This window comes from Camelus ferus, chromosome 9 (assembly GCF_009834535.1).
Source record: "Camelus ferus isolate YT-003-E chromosome 9, BCGSAC_Cfer_1.0, whole genome shotgun sequence".
NCBI classification, from domain to species: domain Eukaryota; kingdom Metazoa; phylum Chordata; class Mammalia; order Artiodactyla; family Camelidae; genus Camelus; species Camelus ferus.
The window spans coordinates 77,022,655-77,034,911 of NC_045704.1; the positions used below are offsets into that span (position 1 = coordinate 77,022,655).

Consider the following 12,257-nt stretch of genomic DNA (forward strand, 5'->3'; position numbering starts at 1 on the left):
CAGACCAATATCCTGGTCACTGGGTTTGGGAGAGTAAGTAAGGGACTCTGCCATAAGCTGCTAATAGACTTACCATATGACCCAGGAATCCCGCTCTTGGGCACATATCCAGAAGGAACCCTACTTCAAAAAGACACCTGCACCCCAATGTTCATAGCAGCACAATTTACAATAGCCAAGACATGGAAACAGCCTAAATGTCCATCAACAGATGACTGGATAAAGAAGATGTGGTATATTTATACAATGGAATACTATTCGGCCATAAAAATGACAACATAATGCCATTTGCAGCAACATGGATGTCCCTGGAGAATGTCATTCTAAGTGAAGTAAGCCAGAAAGAGAAAGAAAAATACCATATGACATCACTCATATGTGGAATCTAAAAAAAAAAAAAAAAAAAAACAAAAGAACATAAATATAAAACAGAAACAGACTCACAGACATAGAATACAAACTTGTGGTTGCCGGTGGGGTGGGGTGGGAGTTCAAAATTTGTAGATACTGGCAGGCATATGTAGAATAGATAAACAAGATTATACTGTATAGCACAGGGAAATATATACAAGATCTTGTGGTAGTTCACAGAGAAAAAAAAAAAGGGGCAATGAATATATGTATGTTCATGTATAATTGAAAAATTGTGCTCTACACTGGAATTTGACACAACAGTGTAAAATGACTATAACTCAATAAAAAGTTAAAAAAACACACACAAAAAATTAAATGCTAATTTCTCACTCAGCTCACAGACCAATATCCTGGTCACTGGGTTTGGGAGAGTAAGTGAGGGACTCTGCTATAAGCTGCCAATAGAAAGAGCCAGGCTGGCAGAGGCTTTCTCATCAATACCTGGCTTCCAAGACCATCTTAACATCAATGTCCAGCCATCAGATGGGGGAAGAATGAAAGAATCCATGCAGGAAGTGTTTATGGACCAGGCCTGGAAAATGTGCACATTTCATTGGCTGGAACTCAGTCTTGTAGTGACACCTAATTGCAAAGGAGACTGAAAAATATAATCTGTGTACTCAGGAAGGAGAGAAAACAGGTTTAGTGATGACCTAGCACTCTTTGCCATAGTCCCACCATTTGGGCATCAAATATCCATTTCACCCTTTTCCCCCAAATACAACACTCACCCCCTCCCCATGAGAGATAACCTAAATCTCACCAGTTACTTCATCAAGTTCAAAGTACAGGGTTGCCAGGTAACCACACAGGCTTCTCCATCAGGTCTGGATATAACTCCACATCATCTTGTGACCTAGTGATTCTCAACCAATGGTGATTTTGTCCCCCAGGAAACACTAGGCAAGATCTGGAGACATTTTTGGTTGTCAAGAGAGGGAAGGAGGAAGATGCTACTGGCATCTAGTGGGCAGAGGCCAGGGACACTGCTAAACATTGTACAATGCACATGAAATCCCCACCCCCCACCCCAAAGAACTGTCTGGTCCAACATGTCAACAGTGCCAAGGATGAGAGTCTCACCGTAAGTGGACTAATAAGATATCTTCCCCAGTCACACCCTACATATAATAATGATCACGTTTTACAGTCGGTATTCCCAGGTGGGAACAGGGAGAAAGGGAGATCCTGGCCCACTGCAAAGATGAAATTCTGCCTGGAGTCAGTGTGACGACCCTGACCTGGCAGTGGGGGAGGCTCCTAGGCTAGACCTCATGTCTCCTTTCTGCAGGGAACCAACCACTTTCCCCTTGTACATAGTCCTCTGGGGTCACTGACTATGACCTCTGGAAGTTTTTCCTCTAAGCTCACATATGAAGTTGGGTGTCAGGAATCATGCCTTCCTTGTGGAAAGTACAGCTTTTAACACAGGCTCATGATTTCTTTAGCAATACTGAAAGACTTCTGATCTATTTGCATCCAGTCAGTTCCATATGCCAGCAATACTAAAGTTCTTTCCTAGAGATAAGTCTTGATCCTAATTTATTTCTTTGCTTTTTCACTCCATGCTTCTCTTCCTCTCAGCTTAAGGGCTATCAAACTCAAATATGAAGGCCACACCCTAAATCTAATCTTTGTTGCATCGTTGAGTTTTAGTGGGCCCCTGTTGCTCAAAAGCTTTTTCAATTTTATTTCCTATTCTTTGAAGTATAGAGCAGTCTATTTTTCCAATCCCTTGAGTCTCCAGATTGCTGTAGTCTCTATATTCCTCCTTATTTATGTTTGCAAACCTGCTTATTATTGCATGGGCTAATCTCATTTTTCTAATATCTTGCTAAACACAGCTAGTAAACATAACCTACTAACATTCCATTTTCCAACCTCTCCTAGAGCTATGGGCTTTGTAGGCACCTTATTTGCCTTCTAAATTATCACCAGCAACTCTCTCACCAAATGTCTTGTCACTCGTTTCCATTTTCCAGCTCCTAATAATAGTTCTTTTGTTTTATACTGCCTGCCTGACTAGTTTTAGATTTTTGCAATAGCACTCTACTTTAGCAACAACCTCTGAGTTCAGGTAATGCTAGCTGTCGTGTCAAACACCTCAAAAGGTCATGGTGAAAATTTGTTTCTTGCACAGTGAAAGTTTGTTTCTTGCTCATGTAACAGTCCAGTGTAAGCATTCCTGGTTAGGGGTGGAGGAGCAAAGGAATAACCCTTTGCCATACAGTCACCTAGGGATCCAGGCTCACACAAGCTCTGTCATCTTCAACAAGTAACTTCAAAAGTTTCCCTTGACTTCCAATTCCAACCAGCAGATGCCAGAAGAGAGGGAGGATCATACGTGGGAGGTTTTATGGGTCAGACCTGGACTTGGTGCCATCACTTCTGATTCTATTGGCTGATGGAATTTAAGTAAAAGTGGAGTGTGCATCTTTCAGGAAGTGTTCTTAAAGGGAGGGAGCATACTTTTCTTCCTTCTGAGCACACCTTTCGTCCTTCCATCTTCTTGCTGGCTGGAACTGAGAAATGGCTGGAGCTTGAGCAGCCATCTTAGACCATAGGGTGAAAAACACATTTAAACTTATTATTATGGCAATCATTTCACAATGTATACCTATATCAAATCATTATGTTGTACATCCTGGACTAATACAATGTTATATTATGTTGTACATCTTGGACTAATACAATGTTGTATGTCAGAGGAACAAAGTTTACTGCAGGTGTGGGCAGTTCTCCAGGTGTGGACTCAGTGATCTGGGATTCCTGAATCTTGTGGCTACTACATCTTAACATAAGGTTTCCTCCACGACTATTGTAGCAGGGAAGAGAAAGGCTGGAGAACTGCTCAAAGGCTTGTCACTCTGTTATCCTGGAAATGACACATGACTTCTCACATTTTATTGGCTAGAGCTAGTCACATGGCCCTACAGAACTACAAGGGGATCCAGAAATGTGAGCTCCCATATGACCAGAAGTAAAAGAGGACCAGATATTAGTGGCACCTGGTAATGTTTACCACACATGACATGACTTGAATTCAATAGTCTGTTGACTTCTATTCCACCAGCCCTTCTAAGAATTTCAGAAGCACAAAATTGCCTGACTGATACTCTTCTTTTTGAAATAGCTAGAGTGGTTTCAGGTTTCTACAGTGAACCCTGACTGAACAGGTGTGTGCTGGTAGCTTTCTGTTCCCTAAACTCCATCACTCTCCACAATTCTGCACCTTACCCTGTGCCTCAGGAGGCCATCCTCTATAAACTGCATCTTCCAGGTTCCCATGTCCTCCGACTTTGGTTGGTTTTAGATCATGGGAGATACCAGCAGATCAGAGAGCAGGAGCTGAGAGAGGTCAGGATATTTATCCCCCTCTTTTCAACTCCTTACCAGACTATGGGTTCCTTACTTTGCCCTCAGTTCTGTAAAGAGTCCTTTCATTAAAATTTCCTCATTTAAACACTTTGAGTATGATGTCTGTTTCTTGCCTGGAACTTGACTCAAACACAGTGTTTAATAATCAACTAAAAAAGAATACTAGATTCTTCCTTCAGTTTTACTGATGCTGGAGATCTTTATATACTTCAAATCTGAGTATATGATTCCTCTGTTTTAAAACTTCAATGGCTCCCTATTATATCCCTGTCACCACACCCTACTCTAAGTTGCAGCCAGACTGAACTACTTTCAGTTCCTCTTGCAACGTGGTCTCTCTTCCTCTGAGCCTTTGTACATTCTTCCTGGAAACTGCTGCCCACCCCCACTCTCACCATTCAGACATAAGCTCAAATGTCACCTACCCCAGAAAGTCTTCCACAACCCGATTTATCCTAGTTAGATGCATTACATTCCCACAGCAGCCTCTACTCACCCACGGTCATACGTAGACAGAGTTCAATGTCACATTGTACCGCCACTGCCTGCTTACCTACTTGTGTCCTCCAGTAGATGTAAGATACTCCCCTTCCCCCACCCCCCACTTTGTCCCAAATCCTATTCAGTCTTTGAAACTCAGAACACTGGTTAACTTAAATTAATTACTTCCTCTTCTGAGTTCGAGACAAATTGCTTCTTTATTCTAAACACAAATGCTAGGTTTTGGCTTTTGATGACAAATTTACCTATGTCTCTCTCACTAGATCTTAAAATTCTTGAGGTCAGAGAGAGAGAGAGAGAGTGTGTGTGTGTGTGTGTGTGTCTGTCTGTCTTTTAATCACTGAGTCTAGACAGTGACTGACATTTTAGGCGATTAAGAATATTTTTGTATGAATGAAGGAAGGAATAAATGAGTGAACTGAGAACGGGAATCTCTTCAATGGCAGCCTTTCAGAGATTCCTGCAAGGGCATGTTTGGGTATAACAGACTGAAAACACGAACGTTATGTAACCAAGCAGGCAACATACATTTGTAACAGCATATACATGCCTATGGAGGGCAGGTAATTGCTGTGCATCTATGGAGACTAATTTTTTTTTCCAGTTCTCGGTATGGGCAGCCAAATTTTAGAAGGGAAAGTATTATTTTAATCCCTTCTGTACTCTTTTATCCTGGATGACAGGCATTAAAGTATAAACCAGAGAAAACGCCTGTAGCAGTACAGTACCTGGGTCCTCAACACAGTTCAATCCCTTTTCTTTTTCCTGCCTCCTCCTTGTTTTATATTAGAAGGCTCGTGAATTTAAAGCACGTAAGAGATATTTTCGTTTTTGGATTTCAATTTGACGAAAACAACGTCGTGGAGATTCTGATTCCCCTATTAACCCATGACTCTCAAACCCAAGGGAAAAAATATCATTGGAGAGGGAGGGGAAGAAAGGAGGTGGGGCAAAAACTGAAAGAAGGGCCGAGAGGAAGCTGTAGAAGGAAGTTCCTTTTTGGAAGGATTTGCCTTTTTTTAACCCCAGAGAGGCGTGACGCCCTAATTGCCGTCGCGGGGCAGTTTCGCGACGAAGCGCCCGCCCGCCCCGAATTTTTCCTCGCCCGCCCCCCCGCTTCCGCCCGCCGAGGCGCTGCCGGCCGCCGCCGCTGGGGGCGCCCCGAGCCCAGCGGCGCTGAGGCGGCGCTGAGGCGGCGGTGGCAGCGGCGGTTCTCCGAGCTACGCCTCTCCCACTGCCAGACGGGCGGCGGCAGCGGCGAGCTGCACACCGAAAGGGCGCCCACCGCTCAGGCGAGCTGCAGCACGACCGCTCCCCGTGCGCGGGCGGCGTCTGCGCCGCGGCCGCCGCCGCGCTCCCGCCCGGGCTGCTGCGAGAGGAGGCGGCGGCCCCGGCCCCGACCCCCGCCCCGGCCGGCCCGCGGCGCCCCGCGGCCGCGCCCCCGCGCGCAGCTCGCGGCCCCGGCCATGGGGCTGGGCGGGCCCGGGGCTCGGCTGAGTTGAAGCGGCGGCGCCGGCCCGCGCGCCCCTTGGGGCCGCCCCCGCACCCGGCTCGCCGGCGGCTGGCTCTCATGATGATGAAGAAGAAGAAGTTTAAGTTTAAGGTGGACTTCGAGCTCGAGGAGCTCTCCTCGGTGCCCTTCGTCAATGGGGTCCTCTTCTGCAAGATGCGGCTGCTGGACGGCGGCAGCTTCACCGCCGAGTCCCCCAGGTAAGCCGCCCGCCGCGCCGCGCCGCGCCGCTCGCTGCTTCCGAGCAGCTGCGCCCTCGCCTGCCCGGCAGGGGCTTGTTGGATGAGCAGCATCTCTTTCCGTGGCCCATTTGCTCCAGGAGGGCGGCCAGCCCCGTGAGCTCTTCTTTCTCTAGGGACCAGTCTGAAATCGGTCAGGAATGTATCGATCTGCACAAAGTGCTTCGCAAATGGGTTCTTCTCGGCTGGGTTTGCCACCTGCGCTCCTGATTCCAGATGGTTCCTGATACCGGCTCTTCCCTCCTAAATTGGCTAGGAATGGGAGCGATGGTCAGAAGAGAGAGGATGCTTCTGGTTTCTTTTCAGACCTTTCCATATTTGTGAAATGCGAAGTGGAATTCGAGCTCTTGTTAAAACAAAAATAACCCAAACTGCTCGAGTTCCAAGAGCGCCCACTCTAAACAGAAGCCTGTGCTTAGCTCTTTTCCTCCCTGTTCCCGGGGGCTCGGGAGCCTAGGATGCGACCGGGGTAGGCCTGGTCAGGCTTGACTTGAGTCAGTTGTTCCCTGGAAGGCGGGACAGAAGCCTGTGCCTCCTCTCAGAGCTGCGTGTCCAGTTACGCCCCAACGCTCACAGAATTACCCGTCTTGAAGTGGCCGCTAGTGGCTCTCAGTGTGGAGGACTTAGAACCAGAAAGAGAGCCCGGACCCAGCCCTCATTTTGAAATGAGCCCCTGGGCACTCTTAGGGAAAGTCATTGGCAGGTTGAGAATGAAGTCAGGAGTGGTACTGTTCTTGGAGTCATTTCAGGGCTTTTTGTAGATTAACAGATCTACCCTAGGGTAAATTTTCCTTAAGAAAATAGAAGATTTGCAGAATTTTTAGAAGTGAACTTCTAAGTTTCTGAGATCAAGGAATAAGGCGCATGGTTAATGCTTATTTTGCTGAAATGTACTTTTCAGTGGACTTTATTTTTACCCTGAAAAAATATTCTGCTTTCCTTTTGTCACACCCATTAATAATGTAAAGGAAATAATGCCCGTGGGTTGTAGAACTGGGACAGGAAAATTGTCCGCGGTGGCAGTATTGAAGTTTATGGAATCCAGAAAGTATAAACGTTTAGTTGACCAAAGCAAAGGAAGTATGAAGCAATACTGAGTCTCAGAATTTAAAAAATGGTGTCTGAGGATAGTTGTAACGATTAAACTATGATGACAAATCTGTGGCTATTTATCTAAGTAGTTATTATTACAGACATTTTCAACACAGTGGTAAAAGAACAATGTAGCTGAGAATGGTGCAACAAATATTGTACCAGCTCTTACGGTGTTGAAAGCCAAAGCCAATTCTTGAATGTTGGGTAGATGCAAAGAACAGTCTTACGCTGTCCTGCCGCAGAGTCCCACCCCTTACTTCTAGCCGTTAGACCAACTCTTCTGGGCTAGTGGTGACACCTGGTGGTCAGGGCACTTCCCTACTACCTCCTTTCCCCCTCAGATTGGTTTGTCTTGCTTCTTAACAAATCAGTTGCAGGAATCATTTATTCAGCAAATGTGTGTAGGCTAAACCATTCAAGTATATTAACTTATTTAGTTCTCACAGCAAGCCTATGAGGTAGGGCTCCCCGTTTTGTAGATGAATAAACTGAGACTCACTGTAGCTGTTCCAAGATCCCCACAGCTGGTAAGCGAAATGCCAAAATTCAAATACAGGTCTATCTAATTTCAATCAGATGTATGTCAGATAAAGGAGAAAATTGTGTGCTGTGCTGAATAGGGAGCTTCCTAATGGCTTTAACAAGCAAAGGGTGTAATTTGACTTGGAGTTTGCAAGGTTGGAAAGGAAAAAGCAGAGTATCCTGGATTAAATTTACCCTTTTCTCTTCAAACTAAAATGTGACTTTAATCAAAGTTAGGTTAAGAATGGTGCTCTGTGTAACCAACCAAACAATCACTGTATTGTTTGAGGGAAATGAGTCACAGTAAGAAATCTGTGCCTTGTTAGGTAGAGGTAGTTGGTGTAAAGCTAAGAGCAAGAGTTTGGAATGAGGCAGATTTGAGCCTAAACCCTTTCTCCACCTTGGTAACCCTGGGTGGATTACTTAGCCTCGCAAAGCTTCCATCTATAAAACAGGAACCATCACTGGCTGATGGGGGTGTTGAGAGGATTTAGTGACGGTGTACCTAAAACAGCTACCACAGCGCTCTGGCACCCAGCTGACACGTAAAGAGAAGACAAGGACCTTGCCTGAGAGGGTTTGTTTCCTTTACATGTTTACTTAATTCTTTCCTCCTGGCACCTATGAAAGTGTTGATTTGAAAAAGATACCTCGTTTTGGAAGAAAAAAGAAAGAAAACTAGAAGTACCTAAAGGAAGTGAATTACTTAAAAATTGCCTAGCTTTTCATTCTTGGGTACCAGTCTAGGCAGTGCATCTCAAAATAAATGCTAGATTTTAATTTTTTTTAAAAATCACCTTGTACCTCTGATAAATCAAATATAGTTAACACTTAACATTTCTCCCATAAAAATATTAAATGAACTACATAGGAAGAGTTAACTTAGCAGGCCCAAGACTGCTTTCCTTAGAAGTGCCCGCTTGCAGTGTTTTTGCTGGCATCTGGGAATGTTCAGCAGTTGCCCACACTGACATGAAACTTTAGAGTGACTCATTGTGCCTAGACTACAAACAGTGTGGTTTATGCTGAGTGCTTTCTGGGAGTCTGGACTTTTGGGCTGTGCTAGGCAAGGGGTGCCTACATGACCAGCCATAAAAAAAAAAAAAAAGAGAGAGAGAGAGAAAAAAAAAAAAACACCTTAGGTTCTGCATCTCTAATGAGCTTCCCTGGTAGACAACATGTGTTATCATAATTTGATGCTGAAGAAATTGTGTTCTGGGTGACTCCACTGGGAAAGGACTCTTGGAAGCTTGCACTTGGTTCCTCAGGACTTTGTTCCCTGCGCCTTTGCCCTTGGCTGATTCTGCTTTGTATACATCTTAGACATGAGTATGACTATACACTGAGTCCTGTGAGTCCTCCTAATGGGTCACTGAACCTAGGGGTGGTTTTGGGGACCCCCTGATGCATGAACCTACGTAAAATAATCATTCATTTTATCAAAGAAAAGCCTTAGAGGTACATAGCAAATTATAAATATATTTGGTTTTGTGCAGAAACTACAGATGCAGATAATTCATTGTTTACCAATATTAATTGAGCATTTACCAAGTTTTTAGCTGTCAGGGCCTATGAGAAATACAACAAATATAAAGGCCCATAAGGGAATTACCTCCGCTTAATGAAATTAGATCATACATGTATAATTGCTTGAGAGTAGGAGACAGTATGAGTTAGTGCCTAATCAGTGGGTCAGACAATATGTGAGTGTTGTTGAAATTCTGAAGGTAATAATTTATTTAAAACTGTATTGTAAGCGGTTACTGAAAATCACATCAGCTTTTCAGTTGCACGTTCTGGGAGGATGAATTTGCGTTGACAAGGAAGTGAGGATGATGGGGACAGTTTGAGCAAGTCATCGATAGGAGTTGGTGATACATTAGCCTGATTACAGAGAGTTCACATTAAACTTCTAGCAGAAGGTAAAGACTTTGAATGCCATTATAAAGAATTTGCTTTCCACTGTTCATAGGATAAAAGTCAATCTAAGATTCTTACACTAGGCTGTAATGTGCAATGTGATCAAAGGGGTGTTTAAGCTGGCTGGTGGGCTGATGCTCTTTGGATTCAAATGGGGATCGATTGGAAATGAGGAGGCAAATTAGGAGTCTATTAAAATAACCCAGGCAGAAGCAAATAAGAACCTGAACTGATAATGCTATGACAAATGCCTTGACAACATGTTAGAGTAAAGAAGTCAAGAAGAATCTTTGTTTTGTTTTGTTGAGGGGAACCAATATATGGTGGGGGAAGACCCAAGGAGGTCAGTTGTATGTTTAACATACCACATTGACTGACAACCTGATAAGCGGTTGGAGACATATTTATCGTAGATGTCTTAGATTCTGATCTGTTGTGAGTAAGACTGTTTACTGAACTTTTCATCTAGAATTGCCTTACACAGTTTTGCCCTTTTAAAGATTATTAGCAAAAATTAATCTTAGAAGGACCCGGTTTCTGCTGGGAAAGTGTGTTCAGTGAAGAGGTTAGGAAAAAATACAAAGATTAAAAGGTATTTATTTGTAATAAATGTTATTAAAATGGGCAGATTTTTACATGCCATAGTTAATAAAAGCTCAGAAGATACATTGTACAATTATAGTAATCTAATAAACTGAAACCAAATTATTGCCTAATAAAATCTTTTTGAAGACCTTTCAAAAAGACAGAATATTGCATTAAAATCTTTTCAGAGCACTCTTCCCTTGTAAAAGCATTCAAATCACTTTTGAAGTTTATTGTGATTGTCAGAACAGGTTTAATTTCTGGTCTACTTTAAAAAAGAAATATAAGAAGAAAATTATCTTGTATTTTTTAGGATTCCCAAGTTTGAGTTTGCCTTATTTTTTTCCATCTTTTTTTGTGCTCACAGCTAAATACTTTTCTAAGTTTCACGTGAGCTTGTGACAGAAAACCACGTGAAATCGGGGAGTGTACAGGAAGCTAATGAGCACATCTGTGTATTGGATCATTTACTTTGTAAACAAGCTGAGGAATTTCTTCTCTTTGGCCAGATTATATCTTCATGTTTTGGGGATTTTAGTTCATTGTACATTGTGTACTTCTTTTAAGTAACTTTTTTCCTTACTGCAGAAATGATACATATTCATGCAGAAAACTTAAAAACAGAAAAGCAAAAAGAATAAAAATTGCATATAAATGAACCAATCAGAAATAATCACTATTATTAGTATGTTGGAGTATAACGTAGGAGTCTTTATTGATCTGTATACACACACACACACACACACACACTCCACACACACTTATCACATAATTTTAAACCAAAGTGGAATCATACTATACTTATATCTTTTTCATTTAATGTATCTTCCCATATCATTAGGTATTCAATTATAGAATTATTTTAATAGATGCATACCATTCTATTATATAGGTTTCCATGGATTATTGAACAAAGTCTCTTTTGAAAGTCTTTCTTCTTTGCTTTCTTTTTTATTAAAACTTTTATAAACACACTAAAATGAGTATCATTAAAGTCAAATTTTGTGTGCTTTTTTTTTTTTAGGATTAACACTTAGAAATGGAATTATTTGAGTCAAGGGGCGTTTATAAGGCTTTTGATATGTGTATACTATCAATTTGCCTATTGATATGTTAAATTGACTTTTTTAAGATGAAAAAGTTACTAATAAGTAGCTAGTATAAAGAAAAAATAACCAGGATTAGAAAATGCTGTTTGACCGTATGGTTCAAAATTATTTCTACTCTGACCAGAAAAGGGGTCATCTAGTCACATTGTTATAATAGGTATAATAATGGTAGCTAGCACTTAATGGAGCACTTTCCCCATGTGCCAGGAACTTTTCTAAGCCTCTGCATCCTCAAAATAATCCTAGGAAGAAGGTACTAGTATTACATTTTACTGTTATTACTACTCTTATTTTATACCTGAGGAAACAGAAGCACAGAGAGGTGCTGAAAGTTACACAGCTTGTCAAGTGGCGGAGCTCAGAGGTAGTCTGGCTCCAGGGCACGCTCTAATCACTGAAGTCTGCAGCCTCTGAGGTTTTAGGGTATATGTGTTCTCATCTTTATGTTTTAACAAAACAGAAGGTGATTATGTATAGTATGACTTTTTCTGAGTGGTAGTCTCATAAAATTGGTTCCAGTGTGTGACACCACTAAGCCTGGCCCCTTTAGATTTGCCCAAGGTTATTGTATGTGAGAAATAAGAAACAGTACTCATGCATCTACTGTTTTTCCCAAGAGGTGACTTTCCAGTAGTAAATTCTCGAAATTGTTTCATTACTGGCTAGTTAGACCTTTTAAAACTATTATCAATGCTGTTTTACACCAGTAAGTTAATATTCACTATTGTATCACTAAGCCTTACACAGGAGGCTGTTTATATTTTTTGAAAGAATGCAGGTATTTGAAGAAAGGATCTGTTGTAGCTTTGCTAAGAATGGCAAATACACAGAGGTCCCCAAATTAAATATATGGGGAAGTCATATGGGAAATTATATGCTGTTCCATAAACACAGCTTATAAAGAATTAATGTTCAGTTTGGGGTGTCAGCCTTCAACAGGTAGTATTATCAAGTAGAGACCCAGGGAAGTACATTAAAATTCTG

General features: G+C 42.2%; 1 protein-coding gene across 2 annotated transcripts in view; it reads left to right on the forward strand.

Annotated features, from left to right (window-relative positions):
• The first annotated feature begins 5,727 nt into the window (after positions 1-5,727).
• Positions 5,728-12,257, forward strand: part of FAM102B (family with sequence similarity 102 member B) — a 74,759-nt gene continuing 68,229 nt past the window's right edge. For both annotated transcript variants that reach the window (XM_032487237.1, XM_032487236.1), the window contains exon 1: positions 5,728-6,003. In XM_032487237.1, the coding sequence (XP_032343128.1) occupies positions 5,864-6,003 (140 nt within the window). In that variant the 5' untranslated portion in view covers positions 5,728-5,863. The remainder of the gene's footprint in view (positions 6,004-12,257) is intronic.